At 42.4% G+C, this 27,868-nt stretch overlaps 1 protein-coding gene across 15 annotated transcripts in view; it reads left to right on the top strand.

Annotated features, from left to right (window-relative positions):
- Window positions 1-27,868, top strand: part of DYRK1A (dual specificity tyrosine phosphorylation regulated kinase 1A) — a 684,276-nt gene that overhangs the window by 275,590 nt on the left and 380,818 nt on the right. For 8 of the 15 annotated variants that reach the window (XM_033950290.1, XM_033950291.1, XM_033950296.1 and 5 more), the window contains one exon: window positions 6,095-6,166. The exons of 5 other annotated variants lie outside the window; for them this stretch is intronic. In XM_033950290.1, coding sequence (XP_033806181.1) covers window positions 6,095-6,166 — 72 coding nt within the window. Of the gene's footprint in view, window positions 1-4,566; window positions 4,641-6,094; window positions 6,167-27,868 lie in introns of all 15 variants that reach the window. 2 more of the 15 variants (XM_033950295.1, XM_033950299.1) reach the window with 1 other exon arrangement.

Genomic DNA, 27,868 nt, shown 5'->3' on the forward strand with positions numbered 1-27,868 from the left:
CTTCAGGTTCTGGGGTACATGGCAGCTTCTTTGTAGGCTGTTCCCTGGGCCCAAGCGCACATGCTCCCGTTACTGGCGTCCCTTCTCTCTTGGTGGTCTCCCCAGCATCATCCCCTTCAGATGCCACTCCCCTGGACGCAGCCGCGAGATGGTAGCTTCAGGTACAGGCTCTCCATCAGGGCATGCTTCTTAGGATATCAGAATGGATGACTCTCATGATGGATGCCAGCTTGTTGGGTTGGGGTGTTCACTGCGGGGAGCATTCCATTCAAGAGCCGTGGACTCATCTTCAGAAATGTTGGTCGATCAATCGTCTGGAATTCAGGGCAATTTGGCTGGTGTTACTTGTTCTCCAGCCAATCCTAGTAGGAAAAGCAGTTCGAGCCTTCTACATAGTAACATAGTAGATGACAGCAGAGAAAGAACTAAATAGTCTGTCCAGTCTGCCCAACCTTACCCTCTCTTTAAATTACTGATTTAATTTAAATTTTCCTCCTCCTTAGCTCTTTCTGGGCCAAAACCCAAAGCTCTGCCTGTTACTGTGCTTAGGTTCCATCTACTGAAGTCTCCATCAAAACTCACTCCAGCCCATCTAAACCATTCCAGCAATCGAAGCCCTCCCCGGCCCATCCTCAACTAAATGGCCATATACGGACACAGACTGTGCAAGTCTGCCCAGTATTGGCCTTAGTTCTTCAATATTTACCATTATTTTCTGATTTAAGATCCTCTGTCTTCATCCCATGCTTTTTTTTTTTTATTTTTTTTATTTTTTATTAACTCTTTCACTGTTTCCTTCACCACCTCCCTTAGGAGCACATTCCAGTCATATACCTCCCTCTCCATAAAGAAGAATTTCCTTACATTACTTTTGAATCTACCATTCCTCAACCTCAAATTATGTTCTCTTGTTTTACCATTTTTCTTTCCTCTGGAAAAAAATTTGTTCTACGTTAATACCTTTCAAGTATTTGAACATCTGAATCATATCCCCTGTCCCTCCTTTCCTCTAGGGTATACATATTCAGGGCTTCCAGTCTCTTCTCACACGTCTTTTGGTGCAAACATCCTACCATTTTTGTCACCCTCCTCTGGACTGCTTCAAGTCTTCTCATGTCCTTTGCCATATACGGTCTTCAAAACTGAACACAATACTCCAAGTAGGGCCTCACCAATGACCTGTACAGGGGCATCAATACCTTCTTTCTTCTACTAGTTATGTCTCATACAGTCCAGCAATCTTCTGGCAACAGCCACCACCTTGTCACACTGTTTCTTTGTCTTTAGATCTTCGGATACTATCACCCCAAGGTTCTTCTTCCCATCCGTGTATATCAGCCTCTCACCTCCCAGCACATACGACTCCTTCCGATTGAATTACTCTGCATTTCTTTGCATTGAATTTTAGTTGCCAGATATTAGACCATTCGTCTAACTTTTACAGAGCCTTTTTCATGTTTTCCACGTCCTCCTTAGTGTCTACTCTGTTACAAATCTTGGTATCATCTGCAAAAAGGCAAACCTTTCTTTCTAACCCTTCAGCAATGTCACTCACAAACATTGAACAGGATCGGCCCCCAACTCCGAACTCTGAGGGACTCCACTACTAACCTTTCCTTCCTCTGAGCGAATTTCATTAACCACTACCCTCTGGCATATCTCTGCCAACCAGTTTCTAATCTAGTTCACCACTTTGGATCCTAACTTCAGCCCTTTAAATTTATTCAAGAGCCTCCTATGAGCAACCTTGTCTAAGACTTTGATGAAATCTAAGTAAATTACATCTAACATATGTCCTTTATCCAATTTTCTGGTCACCCAATCAAAAAGTTCAATCAGGGGGCCCGAGAAGCGCTTTCTTAGGCCAGGAAGCTTGCTTGCTTTTTCATTGGGTGGAAGCTCATCTTCTGTCACTCTCATCGGCCCATGTGGCCGACGTCGACAACATTCAAGCAGATTTCCTCAGCTGACAGATTCTGGACCCGGGAGAATGGTCCCTCTTGCAGAAGGCTTTCAGTTTGATTATTCAGCGCTGGGGTCAGCCTCAGTTGTACTTGATGGCTTCAGCACAGAATTCAAAGGCCAGGCGCTTTTTCAGGTGAAGAACACAGTGAAGAAGCATAGGGCTGGATTCTTTGGTGCAGCCCTGGCCGATTCACGAGCTCCTGTATGTGTTCCTTCCGTGGCCTCTGGTTGGTAAGTGTCGTCCACCCAATAGTGACGCATCCCGGCCTAGTGATTCTAGTGGCTCCGGATTGGCCTTGTTATCCATGGTATGCGGATCTCAGCGAGATGAGAAGCTCTGGCTCCTTCTTCATCAATATCATCTCAGTCAGGGATCTGTGCCCACGGAGAACCCTCGGCACTTTGGTCTTATGGAATGGATCTTGAGTTATTAGGAGGTAGTTATCTTGACTCCTTTGCACTCTTAAGAAATCCTCTATTATGGCTTCTTATGCCAAAGCCTTGAAGGTTTTCCAACGGGGGTATGCTAGGGATCAGGTGGAGCTTGAGAAGTCTCCCATTTCGGTAGTCCTGGCATTCCTTCAGGAGTATTTAGATAAAGGTCTGGCAGTGGCCTCCATGAAGGTTCAGGTTGCAGGCCTTTCATATTTTTGAGTGCGCAAAGGTGCTAGTTCGCTTACTGCTCATATTGATATGACCAGGTGTATGAGGGGGACACTTTGTTTGCGTGCTCTCTTGCGCCTTCCTTTCCCTTTATGGAATCTTATTGTTTTGCAGGGCCTTGGAGAGGCCCCTTTCGAACTGTTGAAAGATGCTTCTCTTCTGGTCCTAAAGATGAAGACTTTTTTTCTGGTCATCATTGTTTTGGCATGGCGAATTTTGCAGCTTCAGGCTCTTTCGTGCAGGGAACCCTTTCTCCGTTTTACAGATGTGGGTGTTTTCCTCCACACTGTACCTTCCTTCTTTCTAACAGTGGTCTCAGTCTTTCAAGTCAACGAGGAGTTTCCAACAGTTCCAGAGTGCAAAGATTAGATCTTATGCAAATTGGATGTCTGAAGGGTCTTGCTCCATTATTTGGAGAGGACTAACGAGTTCAGGTTGTCTGATCACCTTTTTGTTCTAACTGCTGTGCCTCGCCATGTTAGGCCTGTGTCCAAGTTCTCGATCACTCAATGGTTCTGCGACTTACATTGCTCGTGGCATGCAGCTGCCAATTTTGCTTAAAGCACACTCTGACGAGAAGTGTGGCTGCATCATGGTCAGAATCTTGCGTGATTCATCCTGATGAAATTTGCAGGGCGGCTACTTAGTCCTCTCTTCATACTTTTACCCGGTTCTACCGAGTAGATGTGGCGGCACGTTCTGATGCCATTTTTCAGGACCTCAGGCTTGAGGGCAGGCTCTTCTGTTCCTTCCTAGCTACCGTGGCTTTGGTACATCACCTAACGTATGGAATCTGGAAGGGACATAATAGAATAAACGATTAGATTTATACCTTCGATAATCTTAGAAACATAGAAACATGACGGCAGATAAATGCCAAATGGCCCATCTAGTCTGCCCTTCTGCAGTAACCATTATCTCTTTCTCTAAGAGATCCCACGTGCCTATCCCAGGCCCTCTTGAATTCAAACACAATCTCTGTTTCCACAATCTCTTCCGGGAGACTGTTCCATGCATCTACCAACCTTTCTGTAAAAAAGTATTTCATCAGATTTCGCCAGAGCCTATCTCCTCTTATCTTCATCCTATGCCCTCACATTGCAGAGACTCGACTCATGTACATTTATATTACGTAGGTATTTAAATGTCTATCACATCTCCCAAAGGTATTTCCTCAGATTACGCCGGAACCTATCACCTCTTAACTTCATCCTATGCCCTCACATTGCAGAGTTTCCTTTCAAATGAAAGAGACTCAACTCATGTACATTTATATTATGTAGGTATTTAAACGTCTCTATCATATCTCCTCTCTCCCACCTTTCCTCCAAAGTATACAGATTGAGATTTTTAAGTCTGGCCCCATACACCTTATCACAAAGACCACACACCATTTTATTAGCCTTCCTCTGGACCGACTCCATCCTTTTTATATCTTTTTGAAGGTGCGGTCTCCAGAATTGTACTCAATATTCTAAATGAGGTCTCACCAGAGTCTTATACAGAGGCATCAATACCTCCTTTTTCCTATTGGCCATACCTCTCCCTATGCAACCTAGCATCCTTCTAGCTTTCGCCGTCACCTTTTCAACCTGTTTGGCCACCTTAAGATCATCACATACAATCATACCCAAGTCCCACTGTTCCGTCGTGTACATAAGTTCTTCACCCCCTAAACTGTACCATTCCCTCAGATCCATAAGACCCACCCTCTCTGTTTGGAGTAGCCTGCTCCTTTCTGCCTCAGTTATTCTCCTTACAGGCTTGAAGATTTTCCAGCCAGTGGCTAGATCCCGTGGGGGAGTTTCTGTGAGTATGCATATTACTGAAGGCCTTTCTTGGGGTGCTGGTTACACACAGCAGGTTAGTTCTACTTTATTTCTCAATGTTTTTCTGAGTTAACTTTGTTCCTGTTTATCACTTGTTAATATTTTGCAGATCAAACCAGTTCATGAATTACTTATGTTGATGGGGATTCTCCCCTGTACCCCCCTTGTCACCGATTTGTTCAGGTATGTTGCTTGACTTTGGGACTTAACTGGATATGTTTACTAGCTCTCAGACTAAAGGGGAGGAGCATGTGCTCAGAAAAGTTGTGATTTTCTGCAACTCCCAGACTGTGGGCTGGGATTGAATACCTAGCATATGGAATCCTACAGGGATTAACAAAGAAGATTATCAAATGTATAAACCTAATCTTCCATTCCTTCGCTTTCTATCATAAGCAAGCGAAAAAAAACCCCTTCCAATATAATAGTGTATAAAAGCTAGAAGTTGAGTGTATGCACTATTACCTTGGAAATTTTTTAACCATATGAACACTAATTTTCTTATGGTGCTGGGATATATTTTCTCAGGCTTTTTCCTTCCCAGTATTTTGAAAATTTTATTAGTTGTTTTTTTGTGTTTTTTTATGGTATTAGAATCTCAAAACGTTTGGCTTCTTTTTTTCTTAACTAATTTTGATTTTATTCTCAAGTCACTTTTATGTTTTCATTGGTATATTTGTTTCATATATGCTCTTTGATGTAATAGTTATCCATCCTTTGGTGTTATGATTTCTGTTATGTTAGTTGTTTTTTTTTCTTTTTCCTCTTATCAGTTGAGATATTTTTTTTAATTACCTATATGCCATTATATATAGAGAGAAATATTTAGCTATGAGAACTGTCTGAGTGAGTGTAGGAACTTTACATTTGTGTTACGTTACTAGCACACCAGAGATTTTTAATTAAGTTATGCTTCCTGCTGTTGGTGTGTCATCTCTGTAATGTACTCTATGACCACCAAAACTGAGGTCATTTCTGACTTCTCCAGAAGAACCTTGTGGAAGATGTCCTTTTCCTGAAATAATGTACTTATAGAAAAAGGATGCAACTCCATGCCTTTGGATTATTAGGGCATACTTCATCAAGGTTATGGTTTCTCTGTTGGCCCATACTTTTTATTCAGATGGTCTTAGGTTGAACTAGAATTTTATTATTGTGTTAAGGCATTTTTTTGAGCGTGTACCCTTTCAAAGAAAAACTAAGAAATTTCTGCCTCTTTTCCCGTATTGTACAATGAGGTTTCCAGAGATAGTGGGCCTAATAGCAAGAAAATATTTTACCATCTAAAGTTCTGTCATCTTGAACAGGTAAACTCTATTTTGTTAGTAAAAGAGCAAGAAAATGTGAAGATTACTATAGGTCATCATGGACTATGGGTGTAGTTGATCTGCATTAAGATGTAAGCATAGTTTAAAAACAGAAACTTCTTCAGACTTTGACTGAAGCATAAGCCTGCAACATATTGAACCTCTTCATTATTTTCTCCAGTCTTCTTTTTGAGACATTCTTCATTATTTTCTCAGATCTCCGTCCTCATGAAACGTACTGTTTTAGGAGATCAATCTCGAATCCCTATTATGCAGACAGGAATGATAATGGGGTGTCTGATAAGCACTCAGATTGTTCTTTCCTTTCAGAAGCAGATCAACAAGACATCTACCAGCATGTACTCATTATGCTTTCCAACTGGACATGCCTCAGGTTTGAAGGTATGGATTATTGTTTCTAGTATAGAGAGATCCCTTCTGTGCTACAGTTTAAATAGTGTGGTGGTTGTATTAGTCCACTTGAATATATAGAAATAAAGGCCATTGAACAAGTTTTAGGTGATACCATTTTATTAGACTAACTTAATGGATTTCTGACTTGCCTGTGCAAACTGTGCTTCCTTTACCCCTGCAGAATGACATGGATGGTAATGCATGGTTACAAAAATGAATTATATGTTAGTTTAGATTGTGGTAATATGGTGTATTTTGTTTTCAAAGTTGAAATATTTTGTAAAGTTAAAGACTGATTTAGGAAAATATGTTTGGAGAAGGGTGGGAAGATTTTCGGAAAAGAACATTGGAATTTAAACAGCAGGAGGTCTGTGTCTGGCATTTCATGAAGGTAGTCCCTATTATGTTTCTTTGTGTTTGTTTCTAAATGTTTGGTTATTTTAATCTTGGAAGTGTTACATTCTCGAAGTATCCTATTTGAAAGGCGATTGATGCAGGATCTGTATGTACTGCTTCATTAATAAAATAAGTCAGAAGTTAAAATAAAAACCAAAATCTTTCAGAGACCCAATATAATATATCACAAAGAAGAACTAGGAAGAATATTATTTTCCAGGCCAAATTGCTGCTTCATTAACTTTATGATCATGATGTTAAGGTGAAATGTTAAAACTGTGCAAGAATATAAGACGACATAAACACAAATGATCTAATTCAGATATATTAAATTAGCTCAGTAAAGGGGTATCACATAAAACTTGTTTTTTAGTCTTGTTTATATTTTACAAATGTATTTGTTGGTGGAAAGTCAAACCACGAGGTCTGTAGCAGTGAGGGCATGGACTAACGCTGTTAGGTTGTGAATTGGGAGGAGAAAAACCAAAAGAAACTGTAGTAGAAAAGATTGCATGTACTTATATTGAAGTTCCTAAACATGCCTACTGTATGCCACCATCTTCTTTGAAAATAAAACAAACCAAAAATATCCCAACATAAGTGCTGACGTACCTTTTATAAAATGGTCACATAGTACTATCCCCAACAATGCACAAATGCTTGTGTACAAATTTACACCTGTCTCAAAAAAAGTGTAAGTGTGTGTGTCTACTCATCCAGTTTTATAAAAATATAATACAGGTATGCATAGCAAGTCTACTATTGCATCCCAGCTACACCTGTAGACATTCATACATATGTAATCAGCTTTACAAAGAGCCTTTTTCTACATAATAAAAGATATTTTAGATGTGGAAAATGGTTTATAAAATCACTCACAAAATATTCTAGCCATCCTCTCTTCATTTGTTACTTAGAGCAGGAATCAACTGTTTCATTATTTCCTGCTCCCTTCCAATAGTACTGCATTCCACTCCTTTATTATTGTTTGCACTACAATCATTTAAAAAACTTAAGAGTACAGGTGTGCCAGTCTTGTCACTGTATTCATTAAAAAACAACACAAAAGGCAGGTAAGGGTTGGTGATGACTTTGGAGAAGACAACTCATCACCCTTTAAAGCAGTGGTGAACATACCATAAAAAATGTTGATCCATTCTCTAGAGTATTTTGTTAAGCAGTAGCTTGGGGGATCAGTATTTGTTAGTATAAAAGGGGTAGACTTTGTGTTAGAGAAGAATTTTGTAAGCATTAGGTCATTGTGGAGGACCATTGGAATTTGTGGCTTGGCTTTGAGGCTTCCTGTTTTAAGCCAGTGGTATAAATTTAGGTACTAAAAAAATTCTTTTTTAGCTTTGTATTTCTTGACTCTAATTTTGTGGCCTTATTCTTAAGTTCATTGATGTGAATTTTTTATATTGTCATACTTTCTGGGGTATTTAAGTGTTGTCGTTCCTTAGTCAGGCTAACCTTCAATAGTTCATACTATAATCATGCTTTTGATGGTCCAACGTGATGTTTTCATATGCTTCTGTTGATGATAAGCATAGACACCTTAATTTGCATGGCTTATAGCCATGGAAGTGGCTGAGTAAGAGTAGTTCACAAAAATGTTAAGATGCTTAGGAAATGCATTTTTTAGCTGTGTTGTAGTTGTGTAACCTTGTTTAGTGTGGCAAATATTGAGTCTAAAATATTTTTCTGTTTCACCTGTTCATTTTCAAATAATTGAAATATATAAACTAATATAGGACAATTTGCAGAAAATTAATAGCAGACTAGACAATGATCTTATTATAGCATTATTTAGTCATGAAACATTTGTTCTAAATGGGTACCTTTTGCTATTACTGAATTTTATAATTCTGTTAGTTTTCTCCTAGGTAGATACTTCCTTTCACAGCATTTTCAATTGATTTTTATTTCTTAATGATATCAAATTCAATTTTGTTGGTATATATTGCAAAACAATGATTTATTAGAATAGGAATGCTTTTCTTCTGTGTTCATTTGCAATAGCAATAGTCAATACCAATAAAGATATGTAATTTTTCTGGTTTTGAACATTGGTTTCTACATGCAAAGGTGCTAGATAGCTCCTTTTAGCATTGTAATTTGGTTACAAAATAAATTACTGTTGTGAAACTTGAAACAAATGTTTCCTATAAATATTTGCTATCGACGAATCACAATTTATTTGTTGGCTAAATAACCTGGATAACCTAGAGCAGGGGTGCCCAATAGGTTGATCGCGATCGACCGGTAGCTCACCAAGGCAAAGTGAGTCGATCATCCAGGACTCACTTTGCCTTGGCGATCTATCGGGCCGATCAGTCTTCCTCTCCCCGACGTCAATTCTGCCATCGGAGAGAAAGTTCGGGCCAGCCAATCGCTGCCTGGCTGGGCGGAACTTCCTCTCCGACGGCAGAATTGACGTCGGGGAGAGGAATGCTGATTGGCCCGAAGCAGGGAGAGCTTGGGGTGGCATCGGCGTCGGCTTTGGGGCCTGTTATCCATTGGTGGCAGTTTGGGTCCTGTTCCCCGATGGCAGTGGCTTGGGGAAGGGCATGGAGAAAGAAAGAAAGGGGACAGGCAGGGCGACAGAAGGAAAGAAGAGAAACAGAAAAAAAGAAAGGGGGCATGAAGAGAGAAAGAAAGAAAGGTCAGGGAGAGAGGAAGAAAAAGTTGGGGGAGGGAATTAGGGTGGAGGAGAGGAAGCATATAGGCTGAAAGAAGGGAAGAAAGATTGGATGCACAGTCAGAAGAAGAAAGTGCAACCAGAGACTCATGAAATCACCAGACAACAAAGTAGGAAAAATGATTTTATTTTAAATTTAGTGATCAAAATGTGTCTGAATTTATATCTGCTGTCTATATTTTACAATATGGTCCCCTTTTACTAAACCGCAATAGTGTTTTTTAGCGCAGGGAGCCTATGAGCGTCGAGAGCAGCACTGGGCATTCAGCGCAGCTCCCTGCGCTAAAAACTGCTATTGTGGTTTAGTAAAAAGGGAGGGGGATGGGTATTTGTCTATTTTTGTATGGTTGTTACTGAGGTGATAGTGCATAGAGTCATCTGCTTTGACCTCTTTGAAAAAACCCCGGAATAGGAATGATAATTAACATTTTCTATGCGTACAGTGTGCTTTGTGTTTTTTAAAAATTTTATTGTTGGTAGATCATTTTGACTTGGTCATTTTAAAAATAGCTCGCGAGTCAAAAAAGTATGGGCACCTCTGACCTAGAGCATATGTAACACAAGATAGGATTTTAGATAGTGCTGGGGAGGAGCCAGCTGTCTTGGTACACATAGGTACCAATAACATAGGAAAATGTGGGAGGGAGGTTCTTCATAAGAGCCAAATTTAGGCTCTTAGGTAGAAAGATGAAATCCAGATCCTCCAGGGTAGCATTTTCAGAAATGCTCCCAGTTCCACGCGTAGGGGAAAGATGCAGGCAGTGCTCTGAAGTCTCAATGTATGGTTGAGAGATAGTTCAGAGTTGAAGGATTTAGATTTGTTAGGAACTGAGCTACCTTCTGGGAAAGGGGGAGCTTGTTCCGAAAGGATGGACTCCACCTTAACCGGATAGAACCAGGCTGTTAGTGCTAACATTTAAAAAAGATATAGAACAGCTTATAAACTGAGATTCGGGGGAAAGCAGACAGTCGCTTAGGAGCGGATGGTTTGGTATGAGGTATCCTTGAAGGATACTATTGATTCGGGATATTTAGGGAGTCCCAGTAGAGAGATTTCAATAATGGTGAAAAAAAGCCAGGAGGATTTAAGAGGAAGGCAAAGTAAAAGACTCAAATTTTCCCTGTCTTCTCAGCAGCCTGTAGTTACAAGGAAAAAACACAATTTGAAGTGTCTGAATACAAATGCTAGAAGCCTAAAAAATAAAATAGGAGAGTTAAAGTATATAACACTGAATGATGAAGTAGATATAATGGGCATCTCAAAGACCTGGTAGAAGGAGGACAATCAATGGGACACTGAATTACCTGTGTACAAATTATAACACAAGGATAGAGTAGATCAAATTGGAGCGGGGTGGAGGTTGCGCTATATATTAAAGAGGGAAATTAATCAAATAAAATAAACATTCTGCATGGCATAGATAGCAGTGTGGAATCCATATAGATAGAAATTCCATGTGTGAAGGGAAGGAATATAAAGGTAGGGTTATACTACTGTCCCCCGAAACAAAATGAGCAAACAGATGAAGTAATGTTTTTAGAGATTAGGAAAGCTGGAGAACTGGGCAACAATAATAGGTGATTTCAATTACAATAAATCAAAAAATAGCCTGCTCCAAAAATATAAATGCAGGCAGTGCGCCTAGCAGATGCCACTTCATCTGAAGAAAGAGAACCAAACAACATGAATGTAGGTAGGAGTGGAGAAAAACTCAGTTCAACTTTATGGGTTTTAGGAAAAAAAAACCTCCACTCATACTTTGATAGTATATTCTCAGAAAAGCACAGGGCTCAATATGCCACCGTTGCTATTGCTTCAACTCCAAAAGAAAGAGGAAAACTTTTCAGATGACATACACAGGCACCTTGCACCAGGAAAAACACTGAAAAGGCACAGGAAAACTTTACTACTACCAAGTCAGTAATTAAACCCAGGATTTATCTGTTCCAGTTAAAGCGCGATCCTCCAGTGCTTCTGTAGACAAGCGTTGAGCTCCAGTGCTACTTCAGGGCTGTCACACGATGACTCAGATGTCCACTATATACCTGACAAGGATAATCCCTGTTTCGCTCCTTGGCTACGTCAAGGGTGTCACGACAAAACTTCTGAATTCAGCAGGATAATCTTGAAAATGGTGAATATCAAAGGGTAGTCCTACTGTGTGTTGAGAAACACTGCGCTAGCCAACTGGATAAAGTTCATTTACTAATTTCTGCTCAATTCTGTTTAGGTCAAAGAAACAAAAGGCTGGGTGGGCTATCAATGGGCTTTTGTCCAGTTCAGATAGAAGGCTCGGGCTCACGTGCAGTCCAAGGTGTAGTGTGCTTTCTCAAGGATGGGCATGAGGTTTGAGGAAAAACTTTAGAACAACAACTGACTGGGAAGGAACTTAGGGTATGTCAGGATAACTATACATGGATTTTGCAAGCCGCCCTAGTGGGCATGGCTTGCTTAAATGGGGCGGACTATACATGGAGCGATACATCATCCCCCCCCCTTAAATACCTCCCTCGCCGGTAATCCTCTTGAACAGCCGCACCTGCCTCCTCCAAGAACTGACGGCAGCCAATCAGGAAGGGTGTGGGGCGAGGCTTGAGATCGCAAACATCACTCCTGCCCTGCACAGTGTGTTTGGAGGAGGCAGGCATGGCTGTCAAGGATTACCGGCGAGGGAGGTATTTAAAGAGGGGGGGGGGGTATGATATATAGGCCATGCCTATGTATAGGCCAATTTGAGTTTCACAACTCTTAGATAAGCCACGGCTAGTAACATGGGGCGGCTTATCTAAGAGTTTTAAAACTTAAATTGACATTTCCTGTGGCCTATACATGGGGAAATACGGTACTCTGTTATGATTAAACCTCTTGTATGAAGGATCAGTTACTAGGGCCTGATGCTCACTGACTTTGTGAGTTGGAGTAACTGCCACGAAAATTAAAACCTTCCAGGTCACGTACTTCAGATGACAGGAATCAAATGGTTCAAAAAGGAGCTTCAGCTGAGTGAGGGTGGCATTGAAGTCCCATGAAAATCAGAGTTTTGACTGGTGAGCTTGTCAATAGTAAACCTCTCATGAATCTAACAACTGAAGGTTGGGCTTACCTTCTACAAGGGAATGATAGATACTAATTACACTTAGTTTACAGTTTATTAAAATTTGCTATACCACCTGTTTTTGCACAAATTCACAGCGGTGTACAATTATAAAACAATTACAGAAACAAGAAAAGAACTACAAAATAATGATAGAAAAATGCACACAAACAAAAGAGCGATAAATCCAGAGAATGTTTACGTTTATTGAAAGCTTCTATACCGCTAATAATGACTGGATGAGTCAATTCAGAGCAGTTTACATGAGCTTCTGTAAGGTGTTATAATACTTGCGCTTCTGCAAAGGTGTTGCAATACAGAGAGAGTGTTCCTGTGATGGTTTTCAATACTGCACTCACTTTTCATTTTGTTGTGGTGCATTTAGGCACCTTTACATACCTTTTACATTTAGGACTAGATTCACTAAGCCCACCGATCAAGTTCCGACCACTTAGCGACCCCTTTACGACCCGATTTCCCTCAGACCCCTCCAACCTGATTCACTAACCTCTGCCTTGATCATCCTTTGATCCGTGCATGCAAATGAGGGGGAACAGCATTCAAATGTAGGCAGGAACATAAGCAGTGCCTCTGCTGGGTCAGACCAGAGGTCCAACATGCCCAGCACTCCGCTCACGTGGCGGCCCATCAGGTCCAGAACCTGTGTAGTAATCCTCTATCTATACCCTTCTATCCCCTTTTCCTTCAGGAAATCATCTAATCCCTTCTTGAACCCCAATACCGTACTCTGTCCTATTACACACTCTGGAAACGCATTCCAGGTGTCCACCACCCTTTGGGTGAAGAACTTCCTAGTATTGGTTCTGAATCTGTCCCCTCTTAATTTTTCTGAATGCCCTCTCGTTCTTGTAGTTTTCGAAAGTTTGAAGAATCTGTCCCTCTCCACTTTCTCTATGCCCTTCATCATCTTAATTTGCTGTATACTCCCTGTATTTAAATTATGTATGTAAATCTCATATGTCCAAACACTTAAACCTATTGTACTTCTTATATGTCTAATTACTCTCCATTGTGTATGTTCACTTGTAGACCGTTCTGAGCTACTGGGAGGACGGGATAAAAATCTAAATAAATAAATAAAATAAATAAAAATCTTGTAAGTCTCTATCATGTCCCCTCTAAGTCTCCGTTTTTCCAGGGAAAAGAGCCCCAGTTTCTCTAATCTTTCAGCATATGAAAGGTTTTCCATACCTTTCATCAATCGTGTCGCTCTTTTCTGGACCCTCTCGAGTATCGCCATATCCTTCTTAAGATACGGCGACCAATACTGGACGCAGTACTCCAGAGGCGGGCACACCATTGCCCGATACAACGGCAGGATAACTTCTTTCGTTCTGGTTGTAATACCTTTCTTGATAATACCTAGCATTCTATTCGCCTTCTTAGAGGCCGTTGCGCACTGTGCCAACGGCTTCATTGTCTTGTTCACTATTACCCCCAAGTCCTTTTCTAGGGTACTTTCACCCATTACCAGCCCTCCCATCGTATAGCTGTACTTCAGGTTTCTGTTTCCTACATGCAAGACTTTACATTTCTCTACATTAAACTTCATCTGCCATCGCATCGCCTACTTTTCTAGTTTGTTTAGGTCCCTTTGTAAATCCTCACAATTCTCTTTAGTCCCAACTCCACTAAATAGCTTGGTGTCGTCTGCAAATTTTATTACTTCGCACTTCGTCCCTGTTTCTAGATCATTTATAAATACATTGAACAGCAGCGGTCCGAGTACCGACCCCTGCGGAACACCACTCGTGACCCTCCTCCAGTCAGAGTAGTGGCCCTTTACTCCTACCCTTTGCTTCCTACCCGCCAACCAATTTTTGATCCATCTATGTACGTCTCCTTCCACCCCATGGTTCTTCAGTTTCCGTAGTAGGCGTTCATGGATGGGGTACCTTGTCAAAGGCTTTTTGGAAATCCAAGTATACGATGTCTATGGGGTCCCCTTTGTGTATTCGTTTGTTAATTCCTTCGAAGAAGTGCAATGAGTTCGTTAGGCACGATCTTCCCTTGCAGAAGCCATGTTGGCTTGTTTTCATCAGTTTATTCCTTTCTAGATGCTCATCGATGCTGTCTTATCAGCACTTCCGACATTTTCCTCGGAGCCAAAGTCAGACTTACCAGTCTGTAGTTCACCGGGTCACCTCTCGATCCTTTTTTAAAGATGGGCGTAACATTAGCTATCTTCCAATCCTCCGGGATTCACTAAAAAGAATGAGGGACACCGACTGGGCTGACTGATCCAAAAATAAGCGACTGCTGAGGACCAGTCGCTCATGTCCTTTCTGACTGCCCTGCCTTCTGCCACCCTGCTCTCTACCCTGCTTCTCTGCCGTGATCTCCTGCTCTCTGCCCTGATCTGCTCTTGGCCTGATCTCCTGCTCTTTGCCCCATCTGCTCTCGGCCCGATCTCCTGCTCTTTGCCCCATCTACAGATGGTCTGCGCATGCGTCTGAATCACTATTCAGCGATCCCTGAAGACGGTTGGGGGCGTGATTCCAATCACCCTCATTTGCATATGGGCGATTCGTGAATCAGCCCCCCAGACAAGGATCGGATTCCTCATGGATCTGATCCGATCCGTGCCCTTAGTGAATCTAGCCCTTAGTCTTGTTTGACCGTGTATTAGCATTTGCATTGTTACACTATTGTATATAAATACCATGTTTACACACATCCTAAATAATTCTAGCAAATAATGTATGCTGTTCAAGATTACCATTAACATAAGAACATAAGCAGTGCCTCCGCCGGGTCAGACCATAGGTCCATCCTGCCCGGCAGTCCGCTCCTGCGGCGGCCCAAACAGGTCACGACCTGTCTGAATCACCAGAAGGGGCTCCCTTGCCACCTTGGTTTCTCATTGAAGTCCTATCTTCCCATCGAAGTCCTAACCCTCCGGTCTTGCACATGCACGACCTGTTGGGTTTCTATACTTATTACCTGGTTAGCTTTCTATACTTGTGTTACATCCCAGCTCCTCCCTCAGTATCCCACGATCCCTTTATCCCTCAGGAATCTGTCCAATCCCTGTTTGAATCCCTGTACCATACTCTGCCTGATCACTTTCTCCGGTAGCGCATTCCAAGTGTCCACGACCCTTTGGGTGAAAAAAAACTTCCTTGCATTTGTTTTGAACCTATCTCACTTCAGTTTCTCCGAATGCCCCCTCGTACTTGTTGTCCCCTTCAGTCTGAAGAATCTGTCCCTATCCACCCTCTCTATGCCCCTCATGATCTTGAAGGTCTCTATCATATCTCCCCTGAGCCTCCTTTTTTCCAGAGAGAAGAACCCCAGCCTATCCAACCTCTCGGCGTATGGGCAGTGTTCCAGCCCTTTTACCAGTTTCGTTGCTCTCCTTTGGACTCTCTCAAGTACCGCCATGTCCTTCTTGAGGTGCGGCGACCAATACTGAACGCAGTATTCCAGATGTGGACGCACCATCTTTGGATACAATGGCATGATGACTTCACACGTCCTGGTTGTTATGCCCCTCTTTATGATGCCCAGCATCCTGTTGGCTTTTTTCAAGGCCGCTGCGCACTGTGCAGATGGCTTCAGTGATGCATCCACCAGCACACCCAAGTCTCTCTCAAGTCTGCTGTCTCCCAACAATGCCCCCCTCCCCAATTTGTAGTTGAACAACGGGTTCTTTTTCCCTATATGCATGACCTTGCATTTTTCCACGTTAAAGCGCATTTGCCATTTGCTTGCCCAGTCTTCCAGCTTGTCCAGGTCCCTTTGCAGGTCCTCACACTCCTCCCTGGACCTAACTCTGCCGCACAGTTTGGTATCGTCTGCAAATTTTATAACCTTGCACTTTGCCTCCTTTTCCAGGTCATTGATAAATATGTTGAAGAGTAACGGCCCCAGCACCGATCCCTGTGGCACACCGCTTGTGACTCCCTGCCAGTCAGAATATTGGCCCTTCACTCCGACCCTCTGCAGTCTACCCGACAACCAGTGCTTGATCCATCTGTGCACATCCCCTCCCACCCCGTGGTTCCACAGCTTCCTAAGCAGCCTTTCATGTGGCATCTTGTCGAAAGCCTTTTGAAAATCAAGGTAAATGATGTCTATGGGTTCCCCATTGTCCACCCGACTGCTTATTCCCTCAAAAAAGTACTGAAGGTTCGTTAGGCACGACCTTCCCTTGCAGAATCCGTGCTGGCTTGTTCTCAGTAGGCCATTCCTCTCGATGTGCTCACAAATGCCGTCCTTGATCATATCTTCCACCATCTTCTGAACCAAACTCTTCTGCTGAAGAAGCACTAAACTTTTGCATTGACTCCTCTCTTTGCTATTAAGACAGTTTCATTGGATAGTTTCCACTCTCCTGTGTCCAGTGCATTCCCTGCTCAGGTAATCTGCTTGGATATTCAACATTCCTGCTGTGTGAACTGTTGAAATGAATGGTATGTTCTCCCCCCCCTACACACACTGAAATAGTGGGCAAGTGCTTCAAAGAATGCCATCCAGCTCCCCTTGCTTGTTTATGTATGCCACTGCTGTCATACCGTCTGATAGGATTTTGATGGAACTGCTCTAGACTATTGATTCAAAAGCTGACAGGGCCTGAGGAATCACTGAGTTCCATTCAGTTGATAGGCCGTAAAGATTCTGTCTTTTTTGTCAGATAGATTGGATTGTTGATTCATTAACATTAAACTTGCAGCCAACAGTAAGAAACACATAAAAATTTGGTGACAAAACCATGATACAGTATAGAATGTTTGCTAATCTGTTATTGATTACTGTTGTGTAAAGCTGTTTTTTTTTTTAAACAATGATTTCATATGGTATCAACTGCAAATAAATAATTTGTTTTAAATATATAAATATGTTGACAAAAACCATGGTACAGTAATCATCATTGGTTGATGAGTACACTAATTGCTTACTGTTGCTGTGCAATACTGTACAATATTTATTTTCCAGCACTGTTCTGTGCAGATTTCTTTATTTAAGAATGCTATTAATGGAAGTAGCACTGCAAATAAAAGGTTCTATGGAACATACTATATGTTTTATATAGTTTCCAACAAGTACATTAAAAAAAAGGAGTTCTGAGCCGCCCGCAAGAGACGCCCGCAGGGAGTGGAAGTGCGTCGATCACTCAGGGCCTTGATACCATGCTAAGCTCCAACTTTCAAACTCTTCCTCCTCAGCTGTCGATCCGCCATTCACCGAACCTGGAGCTGGACACTCCTGGTGGTGTCCCCTCTTCAGGAGGCTATTGAATCAACTCCGGTGGACCTTCTCTCTTACCATGTGGTTAAGGGGGAGAGAGCGAAGAGTTAGACTATTTTGCCCTGTCAATGAGGTTTTCTGTGTGCGATTCGTAAAGGAATCTCTTCACAGATATGGAGGGCTATGTATGTTAATGCACACAGCTTGGGCAATAAAATTCTAGCATTAGAGACTGAGATAACAAACTCCGATCTTGACGTGATAGCGATATCCGAAGCCTGGTTCACGGAATCGCATGGGTGGGATATGGTTATACCAGGGTACAACCTACTTCGTTGCGACCGAGAGGGTAAATGCCTATACCTTGGGGTGATATATAGACCTCCTAGGCAACAGGAGGACAAAGACATGGAATTAATCGAGGACATAGAGAACATCACACTGCGCGGGGACACAGTAATGCTAGGAGACTTTAACATGCCAGATGCAGATTGGAACACACTCTCCGCGACTACGGGTAGCAGCAAAAGAATATTAACCTCCATAAAGGGTGCACGTCTCAAGCAATTGGTATTGGAGCCCACCAGGGACCAGGCGTTACTAGACCTAGTTCTCACCAACGGAGATAGCGTCACGGAAATCTCAGTAGGAGACACACTGGCCTCCAGCGACCATAATATGGTATGGCTCAACCTCAAGAAAGGTTTCCCTAAGACAAACACAGCAACAAGGGTTCTCAACTTTAGAGGCACAGACTTCAACCGCATGGGAGATTTTGTCCATCAGGAGCTACATAAACAAGCAATATCTGACAATGTGGAGGATATGTGGTCGTCTCTGAAGTCCATCCTACACGAAGCAACAGACCGATACATAAAGACAGTAAGTAAACGCAGGAGAAACAAAAGACCCCAATGGTTCAGTAAAGAAATTTCAGACCTAGTTAAACAGAAAAAAGACGCATTTATCACCTACAAACATTTAGGCAGAGATGGGGCGAAAAAGGACTATCTAGACAGATCTAAAGCTGTCAAAACAGCAGTCAGAGAAGCCAAACTCCGAATGGAGGAAGAGCAAGCACGGAAAATTAAGAAAGGGGATAAATCTTTCTTCAGCTATATTAGTGACAGGAAAAGAAACAAAGATGGGATAGTACGCCTGAAGCAATCGGACGGTAACTTTGCGGAATCAGATTCTGAGAAGGCAGAACTACTAAACAAATACTTCTGTTCAGTGTTCACCCGCGAAGCGCCGGGAGCTGGTCCACAGCTGCAGACGGGAGATAACCAGAAAGACCCGTTTCAAGATTTTGAATTTACGCCCAGTAGCGTCTATGACGAACTATCAAGACTCAAGGTAAACAAAGCCATGGGACCGGATAACCTACACCCCAGAATGCTCAGGGAGTTAAGGGAAGTCCTGGCAGAACCATTATCTGTTCTTTTCAATCTTTCCCTAAGAACAGGAAGGGTCCCCTTGGACTGGAAAACCGCCAACGTAATCCCACTCCACAAAAAGGGCTGCAGGACAGAGACAGCAAACTACAGACCAGTGAGTCTCACGTCTATAGTGTGTAAACTCATGGAAACACTGATCAAACAGAATCTTGACACAATCCTAGACGAAGAAAAACTGCGTGATCCACACCAACACGGGTTCACCCAGGGCAGATCCTGCCAATCTAATCTGATTAGCTTTTTTGACTGGGTTACTAGACAACTGGACGCCGGAGAGTCACTGGACGTGGTATATTTGGACTTCAGTAAAGCATTTGATAGCGTCCCTCATCGAAGATTACTGAACAAGCTGAAATCGATAGGATTAGGAGACACTCTAACTACATGGGTTGGGGATTGGCTGAGCGGTAGACTTCAGAAGGTGGTGGTGAACGGTACCCCATCCGAAGCATCGGACGTGATCAGTGGAGTGCCGCAGGGCTCGGTCCTGGGTCCAATTCTATTTAACTTATTCATAAGAGATATGACGCAAGGACTTAGAGGAAGGGTATCACTGTTCGCCGACGACGCCAAACTTTGCAACATAGTAGGCAAAAGCTTATTACCTGATAATTTGACACACGACCTACTGTTGCTGGAACAATGGTCAACTACTTGGCAGCTAGGCTTCAATGCTAAAAAATGCAAGATAATGCATCTGGGTAAGAGAAACCCGCGTAGAACTTATGTACTAAATGGTGAGACCTTGGTTAGGACCACGGCGGAATGCGACCTAGGAGTGATCATTAGTGAGGACATGAAGGTTGCCAATCAAGTGGAGAAGGCTTCCTCCAGGGCAAGACAAATGATGGGGTGTATCCGCAGAGGTTTCGTCAACAGGAGACCTGAAGTTATGATGCCGTTGTACAGAGCCATGGTGAGGCCTCACTTGGAGTACTGTGTTCAGTTTTGGAGACCACACTACCGAAAGGACGTGCTGAGGATCGAGTCGGTTCAGCGAACGGCCACCAGGATGGTCTTGGTGCTCAAGGATCTCACGTATGAAGAAAGATTAAAAAAATTGCGGCTGTACTCACTTGAGGAAAGAAGAGAATGGGGAGATATGATTGAAACATATAAGTACATCACGGGACACATCGAGTCCCGTGATGATATCTTCTGGCTCATGGGACCCTCGACCACCAGAGGGCATCCGCTGAAAATCAGGGGAGGGAAGTTTCATGGCGACTCCAGGAAGTACTTCTTCACCGAAAGAGTAGTGGATCATTGGAACAGACTCCCACTCCAGGTGATAAAGGCCAGCAGCGTGACTGATTTTAAGAGAAAATGGGATACTCATGTGGGATCTTTAAGGGAGTAAATTCAGGGGAGGGGATACTTGGAATGGGCAGACTTGGTGGGCTATAGCCCTTTTCTGCTGCTTTTTTCTATGTTTCTATGTTTTTGATGTATGACCAGAACGACCTTCATCGGTTGCACCTGCTTCCTGCTTTAAACCTTTTTACCCACTCATAAACCTTTTGTTGGTTCAGGGTGCTATATCCATACTGAGTCAATAACCGACGGTGAATTTCCACAGGTTTCACTCACTCTACCCAAAGAAAGTGCACTACTGCACGACATTCTTCGATGGTGTAATCTTGCAATGGAGCATCCATGTTTCTGTCCTCATGGCTTGTCACACAACTAAAGGTCGAGCACTGCACTATGTGTAGACGAACTATCCAACAGGCAATATACAAATTCATATGTTGCATTTCGCTAGGTCATTTTTGGTTATCATGTAATTTAACAGTTGCCTCTAATTTTTGATTCGCCCTCATATATAGGCTCAGAAAATGTTTTTTTTTTAGCTAGTCGATCAACTGATATCATTAGATTGTGGTGTCATATCACTACAGAAGGAACTCTTCCTAAATTTTGGATTAGATTCCGTCTGTTCAAACTCAGTGTTGAATAAAAAAGGAAAAGACATGACTGATATAAGCTTAAGGTCAGAATAACCACACATAGGCAATTTAAAGGTCTGATTTATAGAGCATGACTTTAATGATTTTGATGGTATTTTGTTGTTTCGCCTGTTGTTGGAAGATTGCAATCCCATCATGTATTGTAGCTCCACCTAGTGCTTTTATGTTGCTATGACAACTTGCCCTAAACTAGTAGTTGTAAGTAGTGCTGCCCGATTCAGGAAAAAAAATTTTGATTCGATTCAGCCTACTGAATTGGTTTTTCGATTCAATTTTCCTGCCCAATTGAGTGTTTTGTTTTGTTTTGGTTTCTTTTTTTTTTTTTTCAAACATCCTGGTTAGTTTATTTTAGAGCCTCTTCACTCCCTTTGCCTTCTCCTAAGCACACTGGTGCTGTGGTGTAAACAAAATAAACAAACAAAAAAGACTTTTCCTCTCTCTCTTAAATCCTAGCTCACTTTTGTGGTCTAACACCAGCTCTGGCAGGATACACGTTTCAAATCTGACATATTGTAATCACAAAAGGGGAAAAAAAAATTAGTTTTTCTACCTTTTGTTGTCTGGTCATTCAAATCTTGCTGGTCCCAGGCTCTGGTTGTCTTCTGATAACTTGCTTGCCAGGGTCTCTTTCTTTCTTTTTTCTCCATTCTAACTAGTGCTGCCCGATTCACGATTCAAATCGATTCACCGATTCATTTCGGGTGAATCGATTCGAATTGATTTACCCTGCCAAAAAATCGGCCTCCCGATTCATTGGCTGACCCTCCCCACTCGCCCTCTAAAACAGGAGTGGCAGCGCTGCCTTTTGCTGGCCTGACGCTCCTGCTTTAGAGGACGAGTGGGGAGGGTTAGTAGGGAAGTGGCTTACCCGCTGCTGTGCTCTCCATCTTCCCCCTGGCCTCCAGAATCAATCTCCCTAACTTCAGCAGCCTGCAATAAGATTGCTGGCGATCTTTGCAAGCTTTTCTCTCTACCGCGGTCCTGCCAGAGCTGGTGTTCTCTGACATCAGAGAAGGGGCGGGACCGTGGCAGAGTACTAGTATAACTAGTATTACCCCAGCGATATCATAAGGTTCTAACTAGTATTACCCCAGCGATATCATAAGGGAATTTGAATTTTATGTGGCATATTTAAAACTATTCAAAGAGATCCTAGGATGTAAATTCATATTTCTTTACTTATCTGTTTCCTTTTATACCTGAAGCAAAGTACTTTATATTCTAGTGCCTGCCTTTTATTCTGCTGCTAATTGATCAATAATAGCATCACTGTCTTTTTGAACCTTCCAAATTGTGTTGCTTTCACTTCTATCTCAGAAATGTTCTGGAACTTTTTGTTTTTTGTACTGAGATCCTGTTTGGATTAAAAAGTAAGATTTATTGCTTTATTTCAATAAATGATAAATTCATTACATATAAAGTTTTCTTCATGGGTTCTGGTAATACTTTAGGACGTTGACTATCCGGATGTTCAATTATTTGGATTGCATTGGGGGTCTGTTTATATTCGAGTTCTCTCTGAAGTCCCATTCCTATCACCCTCCCTCCCATTAATGTTTCTTCTCTGCTACTGCCACTGCCATCAGCCCCCCCCCCCCACCTCCTTTCCCTGAGCTGGGAGACTTCCTCTACCATCAGCACGCCGTTCTACAAGAAAAGACAGTGTTCCCCCCTCCTTCCCTGAACAGACACCTCCACCACCCTCCCGGACCCAGAGGAATGACCCCAGGCCTACCTTGATTCCCTGGTGGTCTAGCAGCATGTTGGGGCAGGAGCAATTCCCATTTCTCCTGCCCATGTTTCTTAAGTGATAAAAATGGCTGCCGAGACTTTTGCGACTGCCGCTGGAAGTCTTGGCAGCCATTTTCATCTCTGAAAGAGCATGGGTAGGAGCAAGTGAGAATTGCTCCTGCTGCAAGATGCTGCTGGACCACCAGGGAAATGGGGAAGGCCTGGGGTCCTTCCTCTGAATCTGGGGGTGGGGGGCTGGGCTGGTGTCTGTTTTCGGGAAGGAGAGGGAATGCTGCCTTTCCTTGGGGGGGGGGGGAGGGGTGTTGATGATATTGTTTCTCATTATTAAAAACAAAAAAATAATGTCCATTCATCCGGATTTTCTATTATTCGGACTGCTCTCTGCTGAGGTTAGTCCAGATAATCGGCATCCTACTGTATTTAATCCTTCCACTCATATAATAGAGATTCAAACCTAAGTATAGTACGATAGAGGAAGCAAACTTCATTTTTAAGCTTACATCAGTTATCCAAAATTTAGATCAATTCAGTCTAACAATACTAGTTTCTTTATTTGCTCTGGTTTTCTGTAGTTCTAGTATCCTGTCTATAATATTTATTTTTATTCATTTTGACAAGGAAAATCCATAAAACTGTTGAATTTACCTGTTCATGCTGTTACATTTGTTTACTTCAACATGATGGCATAATAGACAACTGTCAGCAAGAGTGATGATGTGATTTTCTGTTAACATAAAAAAAATCTGCATTCTGCAAAGTCCTTTAGACGCTTCAGAAAATGAGTGAGAGCATACATAAGCATTCATCTCAATTTCCACTGGATCATTCCATGTCAAGTGGTCCAATACTTGATAATCATCCACTCGACCTCCTCCAAATTGAATAAAATTTTGTTTGGATGTTCCCTTTAGCCTCAGATGAAACCATATAAACATTTTCAGCTGGATCTCTATTGGTTAGAGACCTCTAGAGTCTGTTGAATGTTAGGTCACTCTTGGAGTACTGTGCTCTGCGTAACACAAAATGGCAGCTTGTCCAGCCTCTACAACTGAACAAACCTTCAAGAAAATTGAAATTTTGTGGATTAATACAATCCCTGGCTCTAACATCACGTGCAAAGTTTGGAATGCAATATTAGTTTACCACTCTTTTTATGAGCCAGCAAAGTAGGCAAAAAATGTTATAAAAATTTTTTTAATGCCAACTTTGATTCCTCATTGTTCCTGACCTGTATTTTGATTCAAGTAATGCAGTAATGCACATAGGATTTGCACATAGGATTTGCATTAAGAGACAAATCCTATATGATCTGATGTAACCTCGCTTTCCTTACAGCATCTCTTGTATACCGTCTTAAACTGAAAAGGTGACGGGATATAAATAAAGCTATATTATTATTATTAAACTCTCAGGCCTATATTCTCAAAACAAAATTAGCATTTAATGCAGTCACTAAACCGGTTCTAGCCAGTTTAGCCTGAATGCATTTTAGCAGCGCATTTTCGAAACGGCTTATTGGCGATCTTTTGCAAGCTTTCTAGCAGTCTCCGACATTGCCATGCAAATGGACTTTTCAGTATTCAAACTAGCACTCCAGTGGATTCACTGAGCCGTTCTCCAAGAACGGTGTCAGCTTTAGTGACAAAAATCAGCGACTGGTCCGGGGTGCAAGTATAGTGTCAGCACTGTTAAAAGTGTGTATTTTGACTCTGGCTCATGATAAAAATTACAGGTTAAAAATTTTAGTGGAAGTAGTAAAAGCACGCTTCTTGAGCGCGTGCATTATAGCCCCCCTCAACAGTGGGAGAGATGCCATCTCTCTCCTGCCGCCAGCCGACACCCCCCCCTTCCCCCAGCAGCGGGAGAGATGTCCACTCTCTCCCACCACCAACCAACACACCCCTTCGGCAGTGAGAGAGATGCCTACTCTCTCCCGCCACCAGTTGACACACCCCTCCAGCACTGGAAGAGATGCCCACTCTCTCCCACTGCCAACTGACAAAACCCTCAATCCTCCTCGGCTACTGGAGAGATGCCCAAGGACCCCATCCTCTCCCTCTTACCTTTCTTTAGATGGCTGGCTTGAGGGATACCTACTCCCTCTGGCCAGCTGGTCCACCTCTTCAAAATGGGCCTTCCCTTCCCCGGATGCAACAGGGAGGGGCCTGAGGCTCTGATTGGCCCAGGTAAGTTAAGGCCTCTCCTATGGGTAGGGCTTTCGGCATCTGGGCCAATCAGAACCTTAAGCTCCTCATCAGTGAATCTGGGGAGGGCCTAAGGCTCTGATTGGCCAGGAGCATAAGGCTTCTTCCGTAGAGTGCTCTTAAACAACCTGGGCCAAATCAGTTTTAGTCCCCTTCTCAGTGCATCCTGGGAGGGGCTTGAGGCTCTGATTGGCCCAGATTGGTCAAGCTAAATGGGCTACAATGGACTAAGTTCTCTTAGTTAACAAAACAAACTAGAGTTAGGACTTATATGAATGAGCATTATATAGATCCTTATTAAAGTGCACTTCTAAGCTCTCAGATAACTGTTCTGTTCAACTATGTTTGTATTTGAAACAGTGCATACAGGTATGTGGTTTCTTTCATCGAGCTGTAGATAATATAAGTGCAAGGAAACAATGGTGCAAGGAAATTCTCTTAAAGTGCTGAATACAATAAATATCAAAAGGAATAAAAAATCCCGCACTTATCTTTTTAGAGGTTAATTGTGGCCAAAGTTTGTAGCTGAATGGCTAAACGCCCTATGGGAAATGTTTCGCCGTGGTGCAGGCTTCTTCAGGGGTCATGAAACTTTTAGCTACAAACAACATATAAAAATGTGTTACTTAATATATCTTTCTGTGCTTCTACAAATGATCATTCTAAACAATATAAAAAAGTACTCACTGTGTAACTAAGCTTCCGTTAACACACAAAAATGGCGCTGGCAATTTTCAGACGCCACGCATGCGCTATTATACTCTACAACCTGTGATGTCATGCTGTTTAGTGCGCATGTGTAACACTTATCGTTATACTCATTAAAAATAAACTTAACTAAATAACTCAAACAATTCACACAACTCAAATGAACTTGAGGGTTCAAAAAATGTTTCAAAAGAATGAACATCAGTCAAATGTTTCGGATTTAAAGTATCTAATTTAAAGATCCACCGGGATTCCCTTTGATGTAATGTACGTTGTCGATCTCCTCCTCTGATGTTATACACCTCTTTGTCAATGCAGAAACACTTCAAATCCCAAAAAGTGTGTTTCATCTGAGCACAATGTTCTAATAAGGGAGCATTAAGTTTTCCACATTTTAAATTGGACTTATGTTCTCCCATCCTCGTCTTAAAAGATCTAGTAGACATGCCCACATACCATTTGTTACATGGGCAAAAGATCACATAAATAATGTGGTCTGTTGTGCATGTCAAAAATTGTTTAATCTTGTAGGTCTTTCCATCTAAAGGGTTAGTGAATTCTCTCTGAGAAATTGTGATCTTGCAAATGCTGCAATGTCCACATTTGAAAAAACCTAATAGTGATGACTGAACTGGTTTGTCAATATCACATATGGTGGGAGATAATATGTCTTTTAAATTTTTATCTTTAGTAAAGGCTATGCGTAATTGCACATCATCAAATACAGAGTTGGTTTGCATGATTTTCCAATTGTCCTTTAAAATGTTAGCTATTGCATTGCCATGTGTGGAATACCGAAGTACACAAGTTAATATAGTGTCATTGTTGTCCTCTTCTTTGTCCTTTTTATGAAATAACCAATCTCTGTGATAATTTTTAGTTCGTTTTAAAGCTCTTTTTAATATCTTCTTAGGATAACCCCGAGTTACTAATTTTTGTGTCAGTTCTTGCGATCTCTCTCTGAAGTTTTTCTTGGAAGAACAGTTTCTCTTTAACCTTAAGAACTGAGAAAAAGGGAGATTATTCCTAAGACTTACTGGATGGCAACTACAGTAGTCTAAAAATGTATTTCTGTCTGTAGGTTTAGTATAGACATCAAATTCAAAATGATCTTTTTTTTTTGAATGATTAACAAATCTAAATATTCTAGTTGTGTTTCTGAGCAACTCATGGTGAACACTAAATTAGTATCACAACTGTTAAGCCAATTTAGAAAACTATAGAGATCTTTCTCACTCCCTTTCCAAAGTACCAGTATGTTATCTGTGTTTATCCCAGGACAAGCAGGCAGCATATTCTTGACTGATGGGTGACGGCACCGACGGAGCCCCGGTACGGACAATTTTAGAGTGATTGCACTCTAAGAACTTGGAAAGTTCTGGCAGGCCGCACCGCGCACGTGCGAGTACCTTCCCGCCCGACAGAGGCGCGCGGTCCCCAGTTTCTTAGTTTCCGCGGAGCTAAGAAGACGCGTTTCTCTCAACGGCCGTTGTGAGAAAATCTTTTTGATTCTTCCCGCTCGCGTAAACTCGTGAAGGAAATATTGTTTCCTTCCTTTTTTCTTTATTTTCTTTCTTTTAAAAAAAAAACAAAAAAAAACATTTGTTTTTTTTCCTTCTTTTTTCGAATTCGCCCCGGCGGGGCCTTTTGCCACCATCGAGGCCTCGGCCTTCGATTTGGCTGAAGCCGTTTTTACATTCATGCCCCCTCAACCCGGGTTCAAGAAGTGCCAGCGGTGTGCACGACCAATTTCACTCACTGACCCACATAATTGGTGTCTACAGTGTCTTGGTCCCGACCATCGAGCGTCTACCTGCACCCGCTGTGCGACTTTAAAAAAGCGAACTCTGAAAAATCGTCAAATCCAGCAGAGATTGCTTTTTGGTGCCGAAATGTCTGACTCTACGACACCGGCACCGACATCGGCGCAGTCGGCACCCACCTCATCGACGCCATGCGATACCGCGTCGGCGTCGACTCCTTCAGGTAAGCCGGCTAAGAAGCCTTCCCCGTTGGAGCGTCCTCCGGTCTCGGTGGCAGCGAGCCCAATCCTGCCAACCTCGAGGCGCCCACAGAAGCGCTCCGCCCCAATAGAGGTGAGCCCCTCGACATCGGGTTCCTCATCCTCGGGGCGTAGAGCAGCACCGCAGGTACCGCAGAAGAAAAAGGCGGTACCGGTGCCCTCACTCGAAGAGCGTA

Source organism: Geotrypetes seraphini, chromosome 6, assembly GCF_902459505.1.
Source record: "Geotrypetes seraphini chromosome 6, aGeoSer1.1, whole genome shotgun sequence".
Taxonomy (NCBI): Eukaryota; Metazoa; Chordata; class Amphibia; order Gymnophiona; family Dermophiidae; genus Geotrypetes; species Geotrypetes seraphini.